General features: G+C 35.4%; 1 protein-coding gene across 1 annotated transcript in view; it reads left to right on the top strand.

The window, feature by feature from the left end:
* Positions 1 to 1,577: 1,577 nt before the first annotated feature.
* Positions 1,578 to 25,131, top strand: part of LOC126823273 (transcriptional activator Myb) — a 28,160-nt gene continuing 4,606 nt past the window's right edge. The window contains exons 1-14 of the mRNA XM_050552006.2: positions 1,578 to 1,743; positions 6,023 to 6,158; positions 6,606 to 6,761; positions 8,259 to 8,362; positions 8,713 to 9,026; positions 12,698 to 12,767; positions 13,579 to 13,724; positions 13,960 to 14,087; positions 16,178 to 16,327; positions 17,095 to 17,222; positions 17,500 to 17,623; positions 20,611 to 20,736; positions 22,334 to 22,438; positions 24,262 to 24,375. Coding sequence (XP_050407963.1) covers positions 1,700 to 1,743; positions 6,023 to 6,158; positions 6,606 to 6,761; positions 8,259 to 8,362; positions 8,713 to 9,026; positions 12,698 to 12,767; positions 13,579 to 13,724; positions 13,960 to 14,087; positions 16,178 to 16,327; positions 17,095 to 17,222; positions 17,500 to 17,623; positions 20,611 to 20,736; positions 22,334 to 22,438; positions 24,262 to 24,375 — 1,845 coding nt within the window. The 5' untranslated portion in view covers positions 1,578 to 1,699. The remainder of the gene's footprint in view (positions 1,744 to 6,022; positions 6,159 to 6,605; positions 6,762 to 8,258; positions 8,363 to 8,712; positions 9,027 to 12,697; positions 12,768 to 13,578; positions 13,725 to 13,959; positions 14,088 to 16,177; positions 16,328 to 17,094; positions 17,223 to 17,499; positions 17,624 to 20,610; positions 20,737 to 22,333; positions 22,439 to 24,261; positions 24,376 to 25,131) is intronic.

Below are 25,131 nucleotides of genomic sequence, written 5' to 3' on the forward strand. Positions count from 1 at the left end.
GAGTTCCAGAGCATATTATTCTTTCTCCTACATTTATCGAAAAACATTGAAAAAACAAACATGCAAAGCATTGCCGTCAATATGACCTCACTGCAGTCTAATCCTATGCATGACGCATGTATGCACCAAAATTAGAAGAAATATTATCTCAGGTACGCCGAGTTGATTTAGTCCCTTTCAAATAACCGAGTGAATGGTGGAGTCAAGTAATCTAATTCTGTATTCTAAAATTCGAACTGGGGTTGCCGAATTCTTAAACATGTGCACTTTAGATCCGAAGGTCTGTCAACAAGTCAAGTGCTGTGGTTTCGATTCCCTGGGGTTTAACATGAGGAAATGGAACACCTACTTTTCTGCACCGATGAGCTAATGAAGTTGGACATATGCCATACAGTGTGCTATGAGGGAAATTTTACGCACTGAGCCACTATGGTTCCACATGACAAGGAGTAGTGTCGCCTGTTATACCTCATGGGTTTCTCTGGGTCCTCCAGTTTCCTCTCACTGCTAATATTGAACCATATATGTTATTCCCAAAATGTGTCAAGTGGACATTAATCCTCATCTCTCTCATAATGCCAACAATAAACTATTTAAAGATACATTATGGCAGATTAGATAAAGAGCTAGCAGTTCTCACTATAAAGTTAAAAACTAGATAATGTAAGGGCAATATGCTAAAAATTTCAGTCAAATTGATCCACTATGAACCGAGAATTAAGAGATTGAAATTTCGGCCTAGCCTTGATCATTACTCCATTTCAAGTCAGTACGATAAAAAAAACCCCATAGTCTTGATTATCCATTTCATGATTAAATCATGAATGAAAGTTGAGCAGCAAATGAGATCATAATCCAGTAAATGACATCGTGAGTTGATTGGTCTGGATAAGTTAATTAATGTCTAATTATTTCAATAATTCGCTTGCGTGTAGGGGTCTTTAGCAGTGGGAGGAAACTGGAGGACCCAGAGAAAACCCAAAAGGTTAGACAGGCGACCCTACTCCTTCAGTCCTTGTCACATACAACCGGAGAATCGAAACCACGCCAGTTGACAGACCTTATTATGATACAGCACGCACATCCTAACCATTCTGATATGCAACAACACCCCACGCCACAAGTGAAAATTGAGAGAGAAATGGAGTTTAACTCCACTCGACACAAACTAGGTCATTTCAGGACTAACCACACCAGTTGACTCAATGACAGACTTTATGATACAGCGTGCACACGCTAACCATTCAGCCATCCAACCCCCCAGTGAAAATTGCAGTTGGGCATTAACTAATTTAATTGGATTTCCATTCAAAATTTGCGTGTGATTTCTTTTTTTTTTTTTAAAGATAAATAGATTTTTAGGCCTAGCCCAGAAATTCATTTATTTATTTTTAAAACTATTTTCGTGTTTTAATAATTTATTCTATGACGAAGTTAAATTGAACACGGGCAGTATATTATGCCGTAGAGCCTTGTGGAAATGATAAAAGTTAGTATTCTAAAAATAGATATGATTCATCAAGGACCGGACCAATCAGCTTTTTCCACCACCCATCTCATTAACAAGGGCGCGCAATTCAATGCGATCCGCCATTTTTATAATCTGAAAACTCGAGCACTTTGGGAGGAAAAAAAATGTGAATAACACCATAATTTTAATATAATTTTGGAAAGGTTATGGATGCCAAAGTTAAATTAGATGGATGCACAGAGAATAATTGAGTTTGACCTTTTAAACGACGGGTGAGTGGACGAAACACATTTTTTTTTTTTGACAACATAGAATCTACACTGCAGAGACTCGAGAGAGTCAACGTCAGCTGTGCTGATTTTTATTTGTTTTGTAAAATGTACATTAAATATACCTTAATTTGGTTGTGATTACTGCTAACGTATTATTCATATAATACCAGTTACCTATAATATTATGTTTTGACCCTGATCTGATGACCGTTCCGTTCCTGATTTGGGAGACTACAGGCCGGTGTGAACGCCACTCTCGATCTGTTGTGTTGATGTTGTGACCTTGACAAGTTGAGTTGATGCGTGAATTTGTGACAACCCTTTCTTTGTTATCATCACTGATGACTATTTTGCTTCATATTCAATCAAAAAATATTATAAAACCATGCCATATTTTTATTCATATAGATCTACATATATTTCTAATCATTTTACTATGCAGTATTTTTGGTTGCTTTACTCTTCAATGGCGCCTAATAGCGCGTGCTGACGAGAAAAATAACGTCACACAAAAAAAGCAAGAGATGGATCTGATTCCTCCACATGACAGGAAATTTGTTGAGGAACATTTTTGAAGTTTACAATGTTCAACTACACATTCTTCCTGAGTGACAGACGAAGGTTCTTAATATGAAAACAACAGGCATTGCCTGAGTAAAGCGAAGCTGATTGTTAAATTATTATTAGGATAAAACCTTATTTATTAAGTTTCTCAAGTGATGCAAGCCAAAAATGTTAAATAATTTCTTTAGGCCTATTCCAAATTGATTTTAATTCAGATCTTAATTGTATGAGTATTGGATAAATTACCGATTAATGAATTTCGTTTAAAAAAGAAAGAATGATAATTATTTTCATCATTGACTGCATGTGACGTCATTGAATTGATTTGACACGTAATCTCGCTTGGATGAGATGTGATAGAGTGGATATAACTCTGTGTTGACATGCGCATTGAATATTTTGCCCAGTATATCGGGTACACTGGATAACCTGCTCTAATATGTCAGACTCACTCCTATGTCACTTCTTTACTGACTTGCATATAGAGACAGGAATACCTGACAACTCATCCCAAGTCAAAAGACAACTCATCCGAAGTTATAAGACAACTCATCCGAACTTTAAAAAACCCACTCATTCCAAGTTACAAATAAATACCACAAAAAATATTGATTTTTATACGGCCACATTTTCATGTGGACGTATTATGCCGTCACCCCTGTCCGTCCGTCCACAATTGTTTGTGGACTCTCTACAGGTCACAATTCTTATCCGATTTCGACGAAACTTGAAATATAGGTTTATCCCCAAAAGATCTCGGCTGCTTTCGATATGGCATGTATCGGATCGAAACTTCATGGATTATGGCCCTGGCAGCCGCTGGTTTTTTTAATTTATTAATTTAATCAGTAATATAAAAATTTATTACATCAACAATTTAAGAATTTATTAGATCAACAATTTATAAAAATAATAATGTTAAATTATTTATTACATCAAAAATATATGATGATTATTATTATTTTTGAATTATTATTTTGGGTGCCATTATCTACGACTTTGTACGTTACCATTGCCTCTGTCGTTGACAAATCTTCAGCTATGGACTGTTAATAACAATATAAAAACCATATAAACATGATATGATAAATAATAAGGATAAAAATGAACTTGTTCTGGATATGATATATTTTAAGGATAATATTAATAATAAACTTGTTCTGGATATGATAAACTATGCATGTACTTACTTTTCCTGAATATTTTCCGGCATGTCGACGTCGGGGCGAACTGACAAGTTGAATATACTCTGGTCACTCGGTAGGCCTACAGGCAAAGACAGTCTAGTACTTTCCGCCTTCGGTGAAGTCAAACTTGTGGTTTCATGGGTGCTGCACATTTCCATACATTTGAGAGCCACCACTGTCAATTCCTTCACCATCCTGCGGTACTGGGCTGTAGATAGATATATCTGAAAAATACAATATTGTTGAAATTAATACAATACGGGATCTAGGACTAGATACACCTGAAAATATTGTTGAATTTAATACAATATTGTTGATTTTTAAAAAAATAACATTAAAGTCTTACCAGTATTACAAGTTCTGTCCTGCCATCGTTCACATCTGTCGCACTGAACAGCCTCCTGTCTTGGGCGAACAACTGACTCACAAACTATACAGCTATCAGACATTTGAAAAATGATACTGAAATATTTGATTTCAGTATTTTAAAACCAAACCCCAGCTTTGACACTTACTCAAATCACTTTAATTAACATTTTAATATTTGTCTTTGAAGTGCGCAGCCATGTTTTGACGCAGTGTTACTAAAAATAGACGGGCATCCCTGATGATGACGTTTAGCATTAAAATAAGTATCAGTAAGCTAGAAATGAAATGAAATGGGGTTTAACGTCCTACTGTTCTGCTCCAATACAGTGTGCTATGAGGGAAATTTTGTCCAGAAAGTGGCACTATCGCCTACTCTTATATCGAATTCCAACTGCCAATGGATCTTTTACATGCATTCAAATGTATACTCAGGACCTCGGTTTTCCGTATCATCCGAAGGACTAGACAGCTGTCCTTGTCAGGCCCTCCATTCTGCACCACTGACAAGGGGAAACCACGTCTGAAAATCCTGATGAGCTTACTCGGCCAATGCAGGGATCGAACACCCGACCTTCAGGCTAGCGAGCCAGCATCTTAACCACCTAGCCACCATGGTTCCCCAGTAAGCTCGATGATTTGTTAAGCTTTTCTTTAATGTCTAAGACTAAGATTGCTCTAGCCAAATTAGACGTTGATTGTGCGACCTCTTAAACCCAAACAAAGCGACAGTTTAAAATCAGCTCTTATTATAATCAGATACAATTGCAGGCCTACCAGCTATGGTAAATCGCTCAATTTTGATTTTATTGCCATATTTCTCAAATTTCAAATTATTGTACCGTTAATTTAAAGTTAAATTCCGTTATTGAGAAAAAAATTGCATAGTTTCGGCTCTAATTCTAATTCTAATCCACGCTGTTGCATATTTAATTGGTGTTGACATCTTTATTGCATACTTCAGCATCCGATCACGTTTTTGTTTACATTGGTAATGTGCGCAGAAAGAGATGCGCACTGCTGGGAGGAATTCCTCCTGGCAAGATAGCTGGCTGCTACCTGTCTCTATATTGAAATCAGAATAGCGTAGTGACATAGGAACCAGTCTGACGTCATTTAGAGCAGATTATCCAGTCCGGTAGTGGATCCAATTCCGGTCTAAACTTTGTTTAACCAACAGTCTGTGACAGTTTCAGTTACGCTCCTGTGTTACCGGAAAGGAGCTTTGCTCTATATTATTTAGTACCTTACCATAGACAAATCACAATGAATAAAAAGGGTCCGAGAGGGAGGTTTGATAGTGAAATTTCATTTGATAGTCCTACCTGGGCCTGGGAGCCATGGTGGCTAAGTGAGTAAGGCGCTGGCTCGACAGGCTTGCCAGCCTGGAGATCTCAGGTTCGCTCCTAATGTTGCCCGAGAAAGTTCACAGGATTTTCCGATGTGGTTTCCTCTTGTTAGTCATGCAGGACAGCGGGTCTGACAAAGGCAGCTGTCTAGTCATTCGGATGGTATGAAAAACTAAGGTACATGTAAAAGATCCCTTGGCAGTTGGAATTCAATATAAGAGTAGGCTGTAGTGCCACTGTCTGAGCAAAATTTCCCTCATGCCCATCTTCATTAGCTCAGTAGGATGTTCAACCCCAATTCATTTTATTTTTCATTCCCTAGCTAGGCCTAGTAGATAGCTTAAGTCATACATAATTATCTACAAATGCCTTATACCGGTAAAGTCACTCTGCCACTCAGCAATTCGTTCCATATTTTTGTAGACTAACGAGAAGTTTTTACATGATTTTAATGAAAGTTTCATTGAAACTGAAATGTAGCCTACTGGGTTTAAACAAAATTATGATAGGCTAGGCCACTGCTTGCAGTTTGCATTGAGCACGATTTACCCTAAACCACCCATAAAGAACAGTAAATTATTAATGATCGATATAAATTATTGTTCATTATGGTGGATTTTGAGTAAATTGTACTACCGCCTATATAAGTGGTTGTTTAACTTACTGTCTTAACTCTAATTCATATCAAATGCATTAAAACACATAAACATGTATTCAGTAGGCCTAGATCTGTGGCTAAGGTAGTCTAGAAACCTAGTTAAGTACTTAATAATTTGTGTTTACACAAGCTTATGCTTAATTATTATTTTTCAGAGTGGATAGTACATGTAGTCAGTCATCTTGTAGCGACGATGAATCGGATGATGGAAGACAAATTGACCATGATTATAATTTATCTCAAATAAAATTTAAAAAACATTATAACCGTGGGCGTTGGACAAAGGAAGAGGTAGATTATTTATCATGTATTTAAATTTCTGTCTGATTAATATAATCTGCCAACTTCTACCAGTATCAGTTGTTTCTGTGTGAAAATTTTTATTTGACTTTTATTATATTAAACAATGATGAAATAGTTAAAACAAATGATTAATTAGGAAGAAGAGTTCTTTTATAATTGCGTCAAATGTTCGCTTGGTATGAGAGGAAATAGTTTGAATTAATGTAAAATTGCATTTGACTCTTGAGTATTATTAAAAATCAAATGTCTCAGTACAAATGCAGAAATTGGTTTATTTGCTGTAAGCCGAACTGATATTCGTCATCTTGAATTCTTCTATTAGGGTTAACAATTAATTGTAATCTCCTTAATCTATTGAGTAATCTTGTTAATAATCATTCTTCTTAACACCTTTACTGATGTTTATACTAATTATAATTTAACATTTGTTTTTAGGATGATAAATTAAAAGGAATTGTTGAGACATATCCTGATTCTGTTGACTGGAGACACGTTGCAGGTCTATTTACAGATCGTTCTGACATACAGTGCCAGCATCGTTGGTTGAAAGCCTTAAATCCAGACTTGATCAAAGGTCCTTGGACCAAAGAGGTACGGTGGTAGATAATATGTTATAATGTAAAGATCACTTTTATTCCCTGTCCTCCCGTCAGTGATATTTTGTCTTCCTGTTGTTCCAGTACACTCTTTTATTGCAAAGATTGTGATAAAACCTTGAAATATACCATCCCTCGTTATACAATACCACAAACATTCACCTGAAGATGGAACATCAACACTACCTGTGCATATTTAATAAACTTTACTTCTAATGTTAGTTAACCCACCATAAATAAATATCTCCAAATATTTCGACAATTACACCACAATATTTATATACCAAGCCTTAAATCAGTTTTGCACATTTATAGTCACTGAATAAATGGTCATGTTGTACTTAATAAGGTATGACCATTTATCCATCCATAAATAATAGACTGAAAAATGGTTACGAGTCTCGGCCATAACATCTGGGCACTTTTGAGTAAAAAAAAATAGGTTACATGCCCTTGTTTCCAAATTAGTCTCGCTTAACCAGTCTACCCTACCGACCATTCCACGTCTTGATTGACGGGCTGGGATAATCAAGACTATTTTTTTTTTATGATAAACATAACAGAGAGCTAGAACAAAAAATTGAATTTAGAAATATGCACGTTAGACAACTCAACAATTGTTTTAAGAACCTTGTAAAATAAAATGAAACTACTGCCTAACCCGAGTGTTTCAGAGATATTATTTGTACTAAACCAAAAGGGGATTGGGGGGGGGGGGGGTTGGATGGCCGAATGGTTAGCACACGTGAGCTGTATCATAAGGCCTGTCATTGAGTCAACTGGCATGGTTTCGAATCCCCGGTTGTACGTGACGAGGAGTAGGGTCGCACGCCAAACTCGTGGGTTTTCTCCGGGTTCTCTGGTTTCCTCCCACTGCTAAAGACCCCTACGCGCAAGCAATTGAAATAAAATTAAAACCATATGTTAGTCCCAAAATGACCTAGTTTGTGTAGAGTGGACGTTAAACCCCATTTTTCTCTCTCTCTCTCTTTCACTAAACCAAAAGATACTGCTCCTAATGGTATAGAAAGCAATTTAAAAAATAAAACAAACGTAATATCTAAAGCTGCTATAATAACCAAATAACCAATAGATTTTTTATGGCTCTAATAGTTGATAAATGTATAGAGAATTTCACATGTGATGGCTATTTATAGACTCTAGCGCTGAGTGTTATTCCACTGTGTGATTAGCCAGAAACCACTTCAAGACAAGCCACTGAAGCGTGCACATTTGCCGTGTTGAGCTCAACTTTCTGTAGGGAAAATTGTTGCTGCACAGGGCACCCTACTAATGTAACAAAGTCGTGTTTTACTTGGACAGTAGCACCCAAGACAAGATTTAAGACCAAAACATTTTTGTCAAGAGTCATGTGAACTTTAAGAATACTACTAACTACCAAGGCCACAATAGTTATTAGTAATATTGAATTTTATGTAAATGCTTAATATGCATAGTATAGTACTAATTGATGTTGATATTTTTTTAATAGGAAGATGATAAAGTTGTAGAACTGGTTATTACATACGGACCTAAACGTTGGACATTGATATCTAAACATTTACGAGGACGAACAGGAAAACAGTGTAGAGAAAGGTAATTATTGACTTATTGTCTTTTCAAAGATCTAGTTCATGCCAGAGAATGAAATGACACATGAAATTAAAGACAATTTACTTTAACTTAAATATGTTAATTTTTTACCCGGGTGTCATATTTTGTTTAGTATGACCTTCAATAAATTGAAGAATTTTGTTAAAAAACACTAGAGATTTTCTAGTGTGAAAAACCCTGCAAAATACCAGCATTATAGTCCCTACTTAGCCACAATTTCTTTCCGGATTTGACCAAAAATAGATCAGAATTGTTACCCTGTAACTGATTGAAGTGGATATTATGGATGTGTTATATTATAAATTATAGAAAGAAAATTCTGTATTTTTCAGGTGGCACAATCATTTGAATCCTGACATAAAGAAGACTGCTTGGACAGAACAAGAAGATAATTTAATATATCATCTACACAAAACATTTGGTAACAGGTGGGCAGAAATAGCTAAATATCTACCAGGCAGGACAGATAACGCTATTAAAAATCATTGGAATTCTACGATGAAAAGAAAGTGTGAATTAGAGGAAGCAAGAGAGAAAGTGCATAACAATCCCCCTGTTTATACCCATCCCTATACACCTAGTTCAACCAGTAATATTATACAGGGAATAGTTCCAATACAACTCTTTCCTAATGCTGCTGATAGTAGTAAGTCTTTCTATTAAGGTTATATAATACAGGACGAATTCCACCATCTTTGTCATTTAAGGTTATATACAGGACTGCATGATGGATTCTGCCACCTGGGCCCGATTCCTAGAAAATTCTTAAGCGCGTTCTTGTGCTTAGATATAAGTAGACTTTGCATTTAAGTAAACTTACCTTATTTTGTGTTCCCAGAAAATTCTTAAGAACGTTCATGTGCTTAGATTTTAAGTAGACTTCATTGTAAGCACAAGAACGTTATTATGCGTTCCAAGAAAAAACTTAAGCACAACTTCGTTCTTAAACATAGTCAATCTAAGCACAAGTCCCAAGCAAGGTATGTGGCTTGCTTACCAACTTAAGTCTGTTTCCACTTCAAAAAGATGGCTGACCGTAGAGTTATTCAACGGCATTTCCGACACCTTTTAATACCAAAGAGACAATTACAAGACAGAGAAAATCCATCTCCAGGAGAAATTAAGAATACTGGTACTATAGAAAATTTCGCTTCTACCCTGAAACCATTTTATTTATTTGCCAGTTAGTAAACAATAGGCTACAAACACACGGGCTACTTAAGATCAGGCGCTCTCGCAATTATTCAGTTAGTTTATATGAGTCTGCGTTATTTTTATCTTGTGGCATATTTTATATGTGTAGGCCTACAGGGGACATGCCAAATGCATCTAAATCAACCGTATGACGTCAATGAAGCAGACGACAAATTAATGACGTGATTCGCATACCAAAGTTGTTTTTGTGACGTTAAAGAGTATCGTAGTCTCAGTTTATGGTAAACTTTACCAGTCACAATGTGCTTAGACTTATACTTGACTTGTGCTTACGTAAGAATGGTCTTGAGAATTTTCAAGGGACGGTATTTTTATAAGTTTCTTACGTAAGAAAAGGTGAAGCATGACTTTGTGCTTACTTTAAGAATTTTCTAGGAACCGGGCCCTGGTTTTTTTGGGGGTTTTTTTTAAGGTTTATATTTTAATTTTAAAGTGCTGGTAATGAAAAAGAGGCTCTTTATGTAGCCTAAGTAGAGTCTGTAGAAACATGAAAGCTTTGTTGAATCAGTGAAGATATTTCTGAATGGGCAACTGTTATGCAGTCTTAGGCCAGACAAAAAATATTCTGGTTCTCTGATACCGCTGTGTCATTAAAATGGTCTGTGTGAGTCAATAGTTTCCGCTCGTTCATATTTGGCGATCAAAGGAAGTAACTCTATTGAATGTTTCTTGACAACAGGAGATTAAGACTTGTTACATTCTGCTATCAAATACGTAACCATGGGGAATACTATCGACAATCACGAACGGCACTGGATAATCGACTGTTAAGTGTTAATTTATCATTCACAAACATGGTGACAATTTTACAGTCATCTGTCTTTTTTTACCATCAAAATGCCTTACTTTTCCCGAGAAATATTCTCTGCGGTTAGATTGATATCACAGACCTCAATTTAAATTGCCAGCAAAATTTATACACAGTGTTTAAGGTCATGAGACAAAGAAGCCTATTGATTTTCAACAATTTCTGATAATTACTGCCAGAGTTATATCCCTTGATCACTTTGAAAAAAACCTTGTGGACACTCTAGAAGCTAAAGTTAATATCTGATTGACTTTGAATTTATATGTTGTGTTTGATGTCACGAGACGAATAATCCTATTCATTTTCAACGATTTCCAATAATTACTGCCGAAGTTATTGACTTTAGATTGATACATCAGGGCTAGAAATTCATGCGAATCTCCGAATCTTGATTCGCGCAAGGATTCTCGCAAGAGCTTACGCTGCAAATCTAAAAGGATTCGCGTAAAATTTTTCTCAAAAAAAAAAAAAAAAAAAAAAAAAAAAAATCTCGGAAGAATTGTCAATCGAGTCCAACTGTTGAATGTCAGTCAGGGTTAGTTTTCTTAATCGACTGTATTTTGTGGGATTTAGCTGATTGATGTTTAATCTAGCCAATTAGTAACACAATGAATCGGCCACATGGTATCATAAATCAATCTACTTGTGGCTAATATTACAGCGCGTTAATTATATTACTTGTTAATAAAGAATGTGTCGGCTACGACAACAGTCATACCTTAGTGCGAATCAGCCATATGTGGTTCATAATCCGAGTAATTAGCACATTTAACGGCGATTTTGATAATCCGGTAAAAAAACAAAACTAATTCATCTCGGCATGGTTTGCGAATCGCGCATCTTCCACGCTCCGCCGTGTGAATTCCAGGTATTAAAATAATAACTGGATCATACATTGATGGATTCACTGACCAGCTGTTAGGTAAATTTAAATCTTCATTGAATATAATCCCCTGATAGAACACCGAATACACGGAGAGAGAAACAGCATAGATATTTTCCCAACATAATCTGGAATGCCGAATTCCAATGACAGTGACATATTGGTTGGAATAAACCAGTTCTAAATAGCGTTTACCGTTATGATTTTTTATTGTATATACATGGTGACAGAGACTTAATTTTAGAAATATTATTGAAGGCTATATCATAGTCGTAGGGCCTACCGAAGTTTATTTTATAGCAATTTCAGTTATGGTTGTCACATGATCATTGTGCGGTTTGTCTATCATCGACGAATGAATAAAAGCTTTTGCAAGTTACGTGACTAGTTGCGTGATGGACAAAAGACTACAAATTGTGCTATGAAGAAATGCCATGGTGCTGTATCAGCTTATTTTGACTACGGCATTTTCTGGATATTACTTTTGGCACAATTTAAGTGTTTACCAAAAACTCCATCTGATTGTTTTTTTTATCGTTGTTGTATTTTGGTGTTTTAGATTATCACAATAAACACAATTTTGTTTTTTAGACAGTATTATTAATTAAAATTCGGAGGATTCGCGCAGATTCCATATATGAGAATCCTCTTCGATTCTCGCAAAAAATGGCGAATTTCTAGCCCTGTACATAGAGTTTAAGGTCTTGAGACGAACAAGTGTATTGATTTTCAAAGAATTTTGATGACTTGAACAGCTAAATCCATGATATTAAATGCTTCATATACTAAACGTTAGCATGGGGCAGAACTAAAAGCCAAACAATTTCTAATGATTTTCAAATAATTACTTAATGAGTTGTTTCTCTTAATCAGAGTTTAGTGTATTATAAATGTTTCATTACCGACAGTAGAAAAAAATATGAGAACTCTTGTTGACTACTCGGACGACTTAGCTGCTGTGGGCGTATGTTTCGTTGCCTGGGGCAGACCTAAAAGCCAAACAATTTCTAATGATTTTCAAATAATTACTTTAATGAGTTGTTTCTCTTAATCAGATTTTAGTGTATTATAAATGTTTCATTACCGACAGTAGAAAAAATATGCGACAACTCTTGTTGACTGCTCGGACGACTTAGCTGCTGTGGGCGTATGTTTTGTTGCCTGGCAACCTATCTTATTTTAAAGTTGTTCGCACTAGCCCAGAACTAGTGAAAATCATATGTTATTTTTCACCTAATGTCCAAGGCTTTTTACATCCATGAACATTTTTCAAGTTAATGTTACATTCTGTGATTGGTTAGCATAATTGTAACTTTTGACAACTGTATTACTTATACATCATATGTTTATTTTATATTGTCTCTCTCACACAGCTCTACAAGTTTATTAACTATTTAGTATTGTATTTAAGATAATTGTGAAACACAAAATCCAAATGTGGTAAATATAAGGGATCATGATGAACACTGTACACCGTTAAAGTAAGTTTCCATTTGTGTAATTTGTGACATGTTTAACTCTTTATATTTGGCTCAGGATTGCTAACCAGCTGATATTCAACTGAATCTGAATTTGTCATTGTTTGTTGCCTTGCCATGAAAGCAGAGGACTATTGAGTTCATCCGTCTGTAGACCCTTTTGGGAACACATTAACTTTGCCTCTAATAGAGCTGGGCGATATCCCTGGAAACAGATAACACAATATTCTCAGAAAATATTGTGATCACGTTTTTCGGAACACAGACCTTCATAGAACTTCCAGCACTGAATGATAATCAGTCTACCTGTGCTCTCTATGTAGTTTGCATTATTTATATTTCTGCTTTAATAAAATTTGTTCCAATTCGTCCAGATGCATAGAATTTGAACAGATGCCGGGATAAATCGTATTGTCGGGTGGAAAAGTGAGTGAGAAGTCACGTGACGAAAACAAGGTTCTTTAACGGTGTTTCCAAACTTCATGGAATGAATAGTCGGGAGATTATAACGGTATTTGTTCATCACCAAACAATAAAATATCGTAAAAAACATAGAAAGGAAGTCATTTTTTCTGGATTTATGTTTGGTTTTTCGATTTTTTTCTAAAAAGACAGTATATTTGACAGTTTTTATTTCTGTGACGGTTTTAGATCGAAAAAAACAAAATGTCGCCCAGCTCCAGCCTCTAATTGAGGTAGAATGTTCAAACATGACGAAGTTATTCATAAGGTGAATGTATAGATTAATGTAGATATAGTATTGTTATATATAAAAAGTCCCTTATATATAATCAACCGAAAATTTTTTTGACAGATCATTTGTACCACTTGGAGTTAGTGATGGTATCAAAGATACTGGATTTGGTGGTTTATCATCATTAGATCTGATAGGTGGTACTCAATCTAGAACAGGAGTTACACCTATTAAATTTACTAGATTAAATGAGAAAGGAACAACAGGTACAAATCTTTTATTAATAGAGAAAAATAAATTTGATATATCACTGTTGGCTTCTAGTGTCTTTGAATGCTCCCATTACCTACAAAAGAATAAATAAATAAAAAACTTTGTAGATTTAGTGTCAGTGGCTGTTTGTTGTTGCCTGGCAACCTGCCGTCTTGTCTGTTAACAATTTATATCTTTGCATTATAAAAGAATTGGATTAGATTCATTTTTAGTTTCTTTTTTTCTTAGGGATCCGGTTTGATGGTCATGCTGTTGGTAAATTGAAGAGTCCAGGAACTTTAATACCTATTTTATCACCAGCAGCCTCTAAGCTTAAATCACCTCCTGCTATACTACGAAAAAGTAAACATCGAAAGGTAGGGTTTGTTTTTATTGATAATCCCTTGTTTTCATGTTTCTTTATTGTATTTTGGAATCTATCTGTTGGCTTTGATTAATATTACCGTACTTTGATAATAATTTTAAAACTGCACAGAAATGGAACTGGGGTATATATAGGACAGGCCTTAAGATCTGAAAATCACGCTGTAGTGGTAAAATGTGTTTGCCACATATTTTGCGGGAGCTATTTAAAACTGCCAAATTTCTTTCTGTGGCAATGCTTTTTATAACTAGTTTACATTAAATTCAAAGCCAAAGATGTATAAATTATAAACACCGTTTATAGGCTAAATGTTCATAAATTAAAAGCATGAAAAAGAATACCTTTTCTTTAGATATCATACATGTGTATATCCAATTACATTTCAACAGACAAGACGGTCATTTTGACAGCACCACAAATTTGTTTTGCTTTAGAAGTAAAACGTTGGGACAAACTCGATCTAGTCACTTGGGTACGTCCGTCTGTACGTCACACTTTTTGGACACAATAAGTCTTTCTAATTGAGCTAGAATGTTCAAACTTGGTGTAGGTGTTTATCAATGCCTTGATGGGTTGAATTCGAATTTCGAGAAATGTGGTCGTACATGTATATTGTCGTCGTCCGTGGACGCTCTAGAGGCTAAAGTTAATATCCAATTGACTTTAAATTAATACACAGTGTTTAAGGTCATGAGACGAAGAAGCCTATTGACTTTCAGTGATTTTCGATAATTACTGTCAGAGTTATGGCCCTTGATCACTTAAAAAAATCTTGTGGACGCTCTAGAGGTAAAAGTTAATATCCGATTGACTTTAAATTTATACACAGAGTTTAAGTTTAAGGTCATGAGACGAAGAAGCCTATTGATTTTCAGCAATTTACGATAATTATTTCAAAAAATCTTGTGGTTGCTCTAGAGGCTAAAGTTAATATCCAGTTGACTTCAAATTTATACACAGTGTTTAAGGTCATGGGACGAAGAAGTCTATTCATTTTCAGTGATTTTTTATATTTACTGCCAGAGTTGTGGCCCTTGATCACTTTAAAAAATCTTGTGAATGCTCTAGAGGCTCAAGTTAATATCCGATTGACTTTAAATTTAAAGACAGTGTTTGAGGTCATGAGACGAAGAATCCTATTGATTTTCAACGATTTCCGATAATTACTGCCAAAGTTATGGCCCTTGATCACTTTGAAAAATCTTGTGACACTCTAGAGGCTAAAGTTATCATCTGATTGACTTCTGATTGATACACAAAGTTTAAGATCTTGAGACAAACTCGTATATTGATTTTCAGTGAATCTTTATGACTTGAACAGCTAAATCCATGATATTTAAAGTTTTGATACTAAACGTTAGCATGGGGCAACTTTATAAAAACCAAACAAATTCTAATAGTTTTCTGATAATTACTTAATGAGTTGTTACTCTTAATCAGATTTTAGTGTATTATAAATGTTTCATTACCGAAAAAAGTAAAAATATGCGACAACACTTGTTGACTCCCCGGACGATTTAGCTGCTGTGGTCGTATGTTTCGTTGCCTGGCAACCTATCTTTATATAGTTTTGGCAAAATTCTCAAATAAAAATGTAGAAATGCGCATCTAGCTATTCTTTATTTCTAAATTTCGCATTTCCCTTCCAGTCTAGCATGTGTTTCTTCAGGAATCACTCATTAAATTGATAATTCCATGTCTCGAGGATAACGTTGCACCTGAATGAATGAACGATGTGATGGTGACATTGAAAATTGACCTGGGCTTTGTGGAGTGAAATCATACATGGTTTTGGGGATGATTTCACCTACTATTTTGAGCCTGAAGATTGATGTTAATAAAATTGAATAATTTGCTGGCGTGGTAATTCATGTTCACTAGTTTTAATTTGCGGTCACACTACAGGTGCAGCACGACCGCACCCATCACATCTCAAGGCCCGATAGGAGCAGGACAGATTAAAAATGTCAGCATTCTATTGAAACCCTTCTGTGCCAATATAACTTAAGAATGTCATGTAAAGTTATTGTCAGCCAGGTATGATATTTCTACATGTTTATGTTCTATTTTCTATTATTTTAGAAACCTGGTAAAAGTGAAAGCATCAAATCATCCAATGTTGTAGAAAAAGTTGTAGAGAATATTGAAAATGAAGGTCATATGTCAACTATGTTGGGAACTTTAACCCCTACAACAACACCAATAAAAAATCTACCTTTCTCGCCATCTCAGGTAAAATTAATTAAAACATTACAAAATTCTAACACTATACCTGTCAAAAGCCCCGATGTTCATTGTACAGTATACACTGTAACCCAGGTATCGTTTAATCTTGTGTATCTAGCACTAATTTCTTTCACATTCGTTTAATATCCAATCTTTGTTTAAAAATTTGTAAAAACTGTTTAAAATCACCATAAATCGTTTAATTTGTACTTCTGTCCAGTTTAAAGCTGACCATTCAATTTTGATAATGAGTGTCCAATTTACAAGTGTTTAATTTCTCAATCATTGTTAAAAAATAAACAACCCAATTGATAAATGATGTATAATAATTAATTTTTGAACAGTGATCAGGAAATTAAATACTTGTAAATTGGACACTCATTATCAAAATTAATCAGTCAGCTTTAAACTGGACACATGTACAAATTAGATGATTTTTGGTGATTTTAAACGTTTTTATGAATTTTTAAACAAAGTTGTTATTAAACGAATGTGAAAGAAATTAGTGCTAGATACACAAGATTAAACGATACCCAGGGTTACAGTGATAGTTAATCTGCTATGAGAAGTGGACAAATGCTTAATTTTGTAGAACCTGAGCCAAACACTGAAAAATGTTTCGTTAAAGGGTTGCTTGAAGCTACGTTGGGCCTTAGTTTAAATGACAAAAACTTGAATATAAAAGTTGATTTGATGGAAAACAACCTCCAGAAACTATGACGAAGATACCTTAAAACTAACAATGAAAGTAATAATTGTATTGTATATTTCAGTTTTTGAATAGCCCTGATATGTGTTTACCGTTTTCTGGTAAAGCAACATCTACACCGGTATGTAGTCGTAGTCAGTCATCTAGTTCTGGTATAGATACATTATATACAACTGTTAAATTTGATTTAAGGTAAGTTTTCTACAATACATGTACATTTCATTTTAAATGTGCAATAATCCTCCTTGTAGTGAAATGTGACCATGAATTGCAATCACCCCTGTCTTCAGAATAAAATAGATTGTGATTGATAAAAAATAAGCCCAAATTTAATAGATGTATGAAAATTTTGTTCATGTTAAGTCATAAAACACCCCTTGTTGTTCTTCAGTGACACTGAGAGTTAATAGGTATAATTGTTAACTTCCAATTGACTTAACGTATTAGTATGTATGACTTTATATTACAGTAATAGTAAGTTACATACACCAGTTGTACAGAGATCTATGTTAGAAATGTCACCTAGAACACCAACGCCATTCAAAAATGCAATGGCTGAGATACAGAAAAGAGCTGGACGAATCAATAAATGGGTATGTTACATCTAGTTCAATGGTTGTCTTTAAACTTAGAAAGTTCATCCATATTTTTCAGCATGGTTCCCCCTTGTCAGTGATGCAGGACAGAGGGCCTGAAAAGCACAGCTTTCTAGTCGTTTGGATGGGACAAAAAAACGAGGTCCCGTGTACACATTGGCGTGCACGAAAAGATCCCTTGACAGTTGGAATTCGATATAAGAGTAGGCCGCTGGCCAGGCAAAATTTCCTTCACAGCACACTGTATGGCGTATGCCCGTCTTCATTAGCCCAGTTCGGAATAGAACAGTAGGACGTTAAACCCCATTTCATTTCATTTAAACTTAAAATAGAATAATTAAACTGAAATCTACATAGTTGATATTAATTTGTATAATCACATCTGATTGACAACCAGGGATGGGATTTCGCCCGCCCGTATATTCTGGACTTGTCGGGCGCTATTTTCCAAACGCCCAAATTTGTCCGACTGGGAATATGCCCCATCGTACATCAAGACATGTGAATAATATTCAAATTTTCAAAATTAATATAGTTTACTGAGTGTATAACTACCACTCAACCCGATTATCGTTGATAATAAACTGGATTGATTAGGTAATTAAGTGATCAACGTATTTATTGTGTTATACCGCCTATACACCTACCTTGATTAACTAGTTAATCTGCCTTAATCCTTTATCAGACAATTCATTAATCCAATCCTTTGTCGGGATATGTATCAATCAAATAAGAGTGATTATAAACTTAAAAATCTATGTGATTGACCCATGATTTCCCCATTGTCATTGTCGGATGTTTTAATCTCCTTGATGTTGGCCGACAGCACATAGAAATTAGTCATATGTTACATATCCTAATAGTACGTAACACCCCAAATCAATATGTATCCAATAATTCATCTGCGATATCACTTCAGTAGAAGCGAGCGTTAAATAAAGCTATTTCACACATATATCCGAAAAATACTAGACATTGCTAACTCTGATCACACGCAGTTATAGCACCCGGCAAACCATTTGGTTATAGTACGATAACTGAACGGAAGTAGAAATCTCGCGAGACGCGTAAAACTATAAAATGAATGCTTGACAAATTTCACTTGTCTAATGTTGAAGAAAAGATTCTATTTTGATAGCATATTCTCAGATTTATGATCATATTTTGAATGGGGTTTATGTTTTTAAGTAAAGAAATAAATACGCTAGGCAATGTTGACGAATATAGACTATGCCTGTTCCCCAGTCCCTATTCAGATACAAATCTGAATAAGAATATTGCTTATAAAAAAAAAGATTGGAATAGTGTAAGTACTTAATTGTTTTAGACGGTAACGCATGCTAGAGTCGAATGCAATTATTTAGCAGATGGTGTCATTCGCTCGGGATGTCATTTTTTTACCCTCCATTAAGGATGTAAACGGTTACTCGGTTGACCGGTTACGGTTCGGTTCTGCAACCTGACCGGTTCAATATTCCCGTGACCGTTATTCGTTCTATATAAAAATGTCAGTGTATATCGAACTAGTAGTAAACTACTAGTATTAGCCCAGGCTCTCATGTTCATATTACACGTTGATACAAAACTTTCCCGGTAATAAAACGGTCGTATTCGCTGCTCGAAAACGTAGTAAGAAAAATTATGCCGTAAACAAAGTATCTTTCGTCTCTCTGGCACGTGGCCAAATGGTATAATCTTTTCTTTGTTTCATTGGCTCGATGGGGTCACATGTTCAGTCACGTGTGGTAAACATACGAATTTTATAGTATTAGCTTTTAATACGGCAATATTTATAAATATAAATTTAAGAAAATGGCATGGACTATAAGCCTACAGTTATAATAATGTTTTGACCGTGATCTAAGACTCTCCAGAAAAGAGCGACTTATTGCGTTGTATCTTCGGGCTGGGTAATCTTGACTACAGGTTGACTATTAAATGCGTATGAAAATGAAAGTAATGCTGTGCGCGTGAATAAAGACGCCGAATTAAATATTTTATTAATGGATTACATTACAACATTGCACATTGAGATGGAGGTAGGTGGGGGCCATAGAATATTCCTATAATTATAACGGGTCAAACACTAATTTTCTGATCTGTCACACAACGGCATGTGCTGGTACCCGGCGAGTGACGACCACGTGAGACCATGACCTTTTTGACTGTTAGACGACGCAATGTTTCCTTCCGAGAAATTTGAATGAAAAACAAAATAAGCTGCAATAAATAAACTCTTCTTAGGACTTGGGGTCTAATAGTTTATATTCAAGTTAAACAGTGTTAAAAAGTAAACTTTAATCCTGCGTACAGTACCGGCGATTAATAACTCCGCAACTAAAAATAAAAAGTGAATCGGTTGACTGGTCACGGTCGGTTTTTTGCCCATCGGTTAACCGGTTCAATTTTTTTTGACTCGTTACATCCTTACCCTCCATATATAAGTTGAAACGGAGTATAAGACGAATGCCGGACTTCTGCTGAAAATGTATTGACTTATGACCCGAAATCTTGGAGGAATTTGAAACTGTACGGATCAGCAATAGTCAGCACTATTTCATTCTGTCGTATTACGACATCACGTAATTTTGTAGGAATATTACTGACATAAATTTGAATACCGTACGAAAAATAACGAGGTGCACCTATTTTTATATGCCCACATTGTTTTGTTGCCTGGCAACCTATTTTTTATTACGTACGTATTTGAATATTTTGTTGATACGTGATTTTTGTATGTGGTCTAAAAACTGCCTGCTTAAATAACGATAAGAATCATGTCCCCATATTTTCGGTAAAAATGTCCGACAAGGACAATTTTGAAATCCCATCACTGTTGACAACACTAGTATATTCACTGACATTTTAGTTGTCTCATGTATTTATATATCAGCGTCACTTTCACTGTTTTCTTGATGGCTGCTTACTGATATGATATATAATTGTCAAATTGCCAGCTGTACATTACTAGGTATATTTTGTAGAGTCCAAATCAATTAGAAGATATAGGAGAAGTTATAAAGAGTGAATGTGATACAGGGTATGAAGCTGATATGTCTGTTATAACACCTATATCTGGTAAATCTTCTAAAAGAAAAGTCATCAAGATAGTAAGTTGTGTTTCTTGTAATGTTTTTCATATTAGGTGGGGGTGGATGGCCGAATGGTTAGCATTTGCGCGCTGTATCATAAGGTCTGTCATTGAGTCAACTGGTGTTGTTTCGATTCCCTGGTTGTACGTGACCAGGAGTAGGCTCGCCTGTCCAACCTTGTGGGTTTTCTCACAGGGATTCAAACAAAGAAGCGTCTTATTCAGGGCTTGCCACGAGCAAATTGGAGGCGAGTAGATGACTACTCACGCAAATATAGACTTGCGCGAGTGAGGCGAGTACATGTATTTACTCACGCAGAATGATGTGCGTGAGTAGCCATTTTAATTTCATGTGCCTAATGGCAATGCTCTTGTCACTTCGTTGGAAGCAGACGTTGAATAAAGCTATTTCACACACAATGACAATGCATACTCTTTTATTTCCTTGGCAAAAAAAAAAAATATCTGTAAATTTTCTTCCCATGACAAGAACGTTGCAAGAGAAACGACAACATCCGCTCAATGTTTGATTATCCAGACACGGCAAAGGACATCCGCTTAAAAACCGCCTGGCAGTACGCGTCTCAAAGTATTTTTAGTAACAACAGTTGGCACTGGAAAGACACGCCGCGTGCGCAATAGTGCATCGATATGAAGGCATACAAATTGTTTACGGCTTTTTATATTACGATATTCAATTATTTCTGATTAAATTATTTTTTATATTTGCGCGAGTACTTAATCACTCACGTAAATTTGGTTTTACGCGAGCGTAGCGTGCGCGCGAGTGGCAAGCCCTGTTATTAGTATTATTACTATATTTGTATTGATGAATATATTCTACCAATTATTATATTCTCACTGGACTTGTCATTTTAATGGAGGGTTGGGTGGCCGAATGGTTTGCGCTTGCGCGTTGTATCATAAGGTCTGTCATTGAGTCAGCTGGTATGGTTTTGATTCCCGGTTGTACGTGACAAGGAGGAGGATCGCCTGTCTATCCTCGTGTTTTCTCGGTTTCCTTCCACTTCTAAAGACCTACGCGCAAGCGAATTATTGAAATAAAATTTTAGTTCCGAAATGACCTACTTGTGTCGAGTAGACATTAAACCCCATTTCTCTCTCTCTCATATTGACTAAGAAGAACTTTGCCCAAATTTGATACCGTGTGATAGCAATGGAATAGAAATTATGTACATATTGTTACTAATATTAATGTATTATTGGAATTAGTATCGGAACTTAACATCAGATATCGGTCCACTTTGTGTTTATGAATCATGGCTTTCTACGAGCAAACTGATGGCAAGTAGATGAATACTCGCTTTAAAAATAAAAATGTGAGTACAGAATAATTTGCATGAGTGGTCATTTCCTCCGGTCATTTTGATTGTGTTAGAAAGTATTTAAAAACGAAATGTAGATTTACTAAATGTGAATACAGTGCATAAAAGTTTGATTTCTAACTAGTGCGCTTGTAGTCTACTGGCCAACCGAATTGCTTGCTTCACAAGTGTTTTCATACTTTCATTTATATAAACCCCAAGATTTGAAGGAAATTACTGTTCGAGGTTTTAAATGTAAACTTTTGTTAATTTGTTTGATTTTACTTGCAGCAATCAAGTAATAAACGAGCCCGACAGTCATTAGAACAGAAATGGACAAGTCAGTCTATAAATAGATTGCAACCAGAAGTATCATTATTATCCCCAGAAACACCGGTAACCTTTCTTTTCATCATTAGCTGTAACACAATATTGATAAGTATTTTGTATGGATTTAACCAAATACAACATTTATTAATATTCAGATAGTCAATATAGTGATTAGCTGATTATAATTGTTTATCACATAGAAAATGTGTGGGGATTTAATTGCATAAGCTTTTCTAAGCCAGAATAATGTTTAACTTTTAAAAAGTACTTTTATTTTATTAAAGATACATTATGTAAGATTTAGATAAAGAGCTAGCCATTCTCGCTATAATAGTTCCAAAATAGATAATGTAAAATGAATAATTTGAAAATTTCATTCAAATTACTCTATTGCGAGCAAAGATATTAGCCTTTGGAGGTTTGACAAGACGTGTGCAATAATTTCAACCACCGTACTGGTTGTTCGAAGCTTAGTCTCGCTCCTCCACTTTTAGCTTAAATAAAAATATGGCTGAACTTTTCTAATCTATTTAATATCCGAGAAATCCGATACCATCAAGAGTTGATTATGGCTCGCGAGCGCCTGCCACGCACCTGAATGTCGACCGAGGGGAGGTTTTCTCTCTCGCCTTAAAATTGAAAAATCACTCTCCTTATTTGTAAATCATGGACATATGTATTTTTTATAAATAAAAAAAAAAAGAGTGTGTGAAAGATTCACGTTCAGATTGCCGCCATGCTGTCATTGTGAACATTTATTTGGTGTATTCGATTATTGTATAAAGTGAGCGCACATGGTAATAATATTCCGATGAATATGTTGCTAAAAATAGATGGCACCTATGCATCATTGGTTTATTTAACTGAAATGTAAAGTAGAACACGCGGGAGATGGGAGAAATTACGAGAGATGACACATGAAAATTTCCAATGAGAATAATTCCGGAAGAAATACATTATATTTTGATGGAATTTTCGAGCGTTTATGATTATATTTTGAATATGGGTTATGTTTTTAAACAAAATTTATACTAGCTATAAATATTTAGAAATGTCAACAAGTATTTCTATTGGAATACCGTAAGTAGTTTTAGACGATAGCAAAAGTTTTTGACCATACGACTACGAGTACTATTATGTAGCAGACGATGTTTGTTATCATTTATATGTAACCAGGAATGACACCTTGCACGCAATTATTGACCTTCAGAACCATTTTCCATATACATAAAACTAATCACTCTCTTTAATATCAGATCACTCTCTTTAATTTCTGCCTGACAAGGACAGCTGTCTAGTCATTCGGATGAGACGAAAAACCAAGGTCCTGTGTACACATTGGCGTCCTCGTTAAAGATCCCTTGACAGTTGGAATTCGATATAAGAGTAGGCCGTAGTGCCGCTGTCCGGGCAAAATTACCCTCATAGCACACTGTATGGCGTATGCCCGTCTTCATTAGCCCAGTTCGGAGCAAAACAGTAGGACGTTAAACCCCATTTCATTTCATTTCATTTCTTTAATTTCTATAAATCACTCTTCTTATCAAAACTGGGAGAGCTTTTTTAGGGGAGCGATTTTTTCAATTTGTTCATTAAGTGGTGATTTTTAGGGTTTTTCTCTAAAATACAAAAAAAACAACCAGATAAGTTAATTGTAATGTCTAATTAATAATTTAGAAAACATTTCAGGCCTAAAGAAAGACCTGCAATAGGCAGATTTAGCTCTTACATAATGTATGTTTAACTAATATTATGACGATTTAAAATATTTAATTGATTTAACAATGCCACTGTTATGTGTCTTAGTTAAAGTAATAATGCTACTATCTTTTCTGTACAATAATAAGTTTAAAGGATATAAAACAGTTGTAATGGTATTTATTCTTTAGAGCAAGTCATTGGTAGGAGATACTAGTTTAGTATTTTCTCCACCATCTATTATAAAAGAAACTTTACCAGAAGGTGTGCTAGAAGATATTTTTACACAACCCAAACTAAATACAGTAAGTGGGGTTTTCTATGTAAAGGTCATTTTTATGCTATCCCACACTTCCCTTTCTTGGAAATCTAAGGTCTGTCATTATGTCAAGTGGGGTAGTTTTTATTCCCAAATTGAAGGATCGCCTATTCAACTTCATGGATTTTCTCCAAGAGCTCACAACTGGATTCAACTCTCTGGTGTCGATCTTGTGCATTTAAGTTTCGTGGGACCCATCTTGCAGACACCTTAGACATGTGCAAGTGCTCAGGAATTATGGTGCAAACACTTCCATGAGAAATGCCACACTCTGAAGATATCTCGTCCACCTTTATTCTATGATCGGACATGATTAAGCCCTGTGACCCCGCTTAAACTCGGCTGACCAGAATATTGAAGGGCATCCTTCCCATACACATTGGTCATACGTTTATGTATTTCGGTCGCATTAACGATGCTCAGTTTTAGAACTTTCCATGATTACAGAAGGTTACCTGTGTTCAACAGGCTGTAAATCTCAAGTAAGGGTTGTTTATGTCTGTAAACTGTCGTCAGATGGCAATAATGACATCAATGATGATGTCTTCAGGGGTGTATCAATACTCACTTCTATGAACTTATTGACTTCCCCTCGTATATTGTCGTCAGGACAAAATGGTTGCCCATTGTACATAAATAGTGTAAAATATGGTATATCAAGGTTATGGACCCTCTAGAGGTCACAATTTTCATCCGATTTTGATGAAACTTGGAATGCACGTTTATATTCCAAAGATCTTGG

The sequence above is a fragment of the Patella vulgata genome, chromosome 6 (assembly GCF_932274485.2).
Source record: "Patella vulgata chromosome 6, xgPatVulg1.2, whole genome shotgun sequence".
NCBI lineage: Eukaryota > Metazoa > Mollusca > Gastropoda > Patellidae > Patella > Patella vulgata.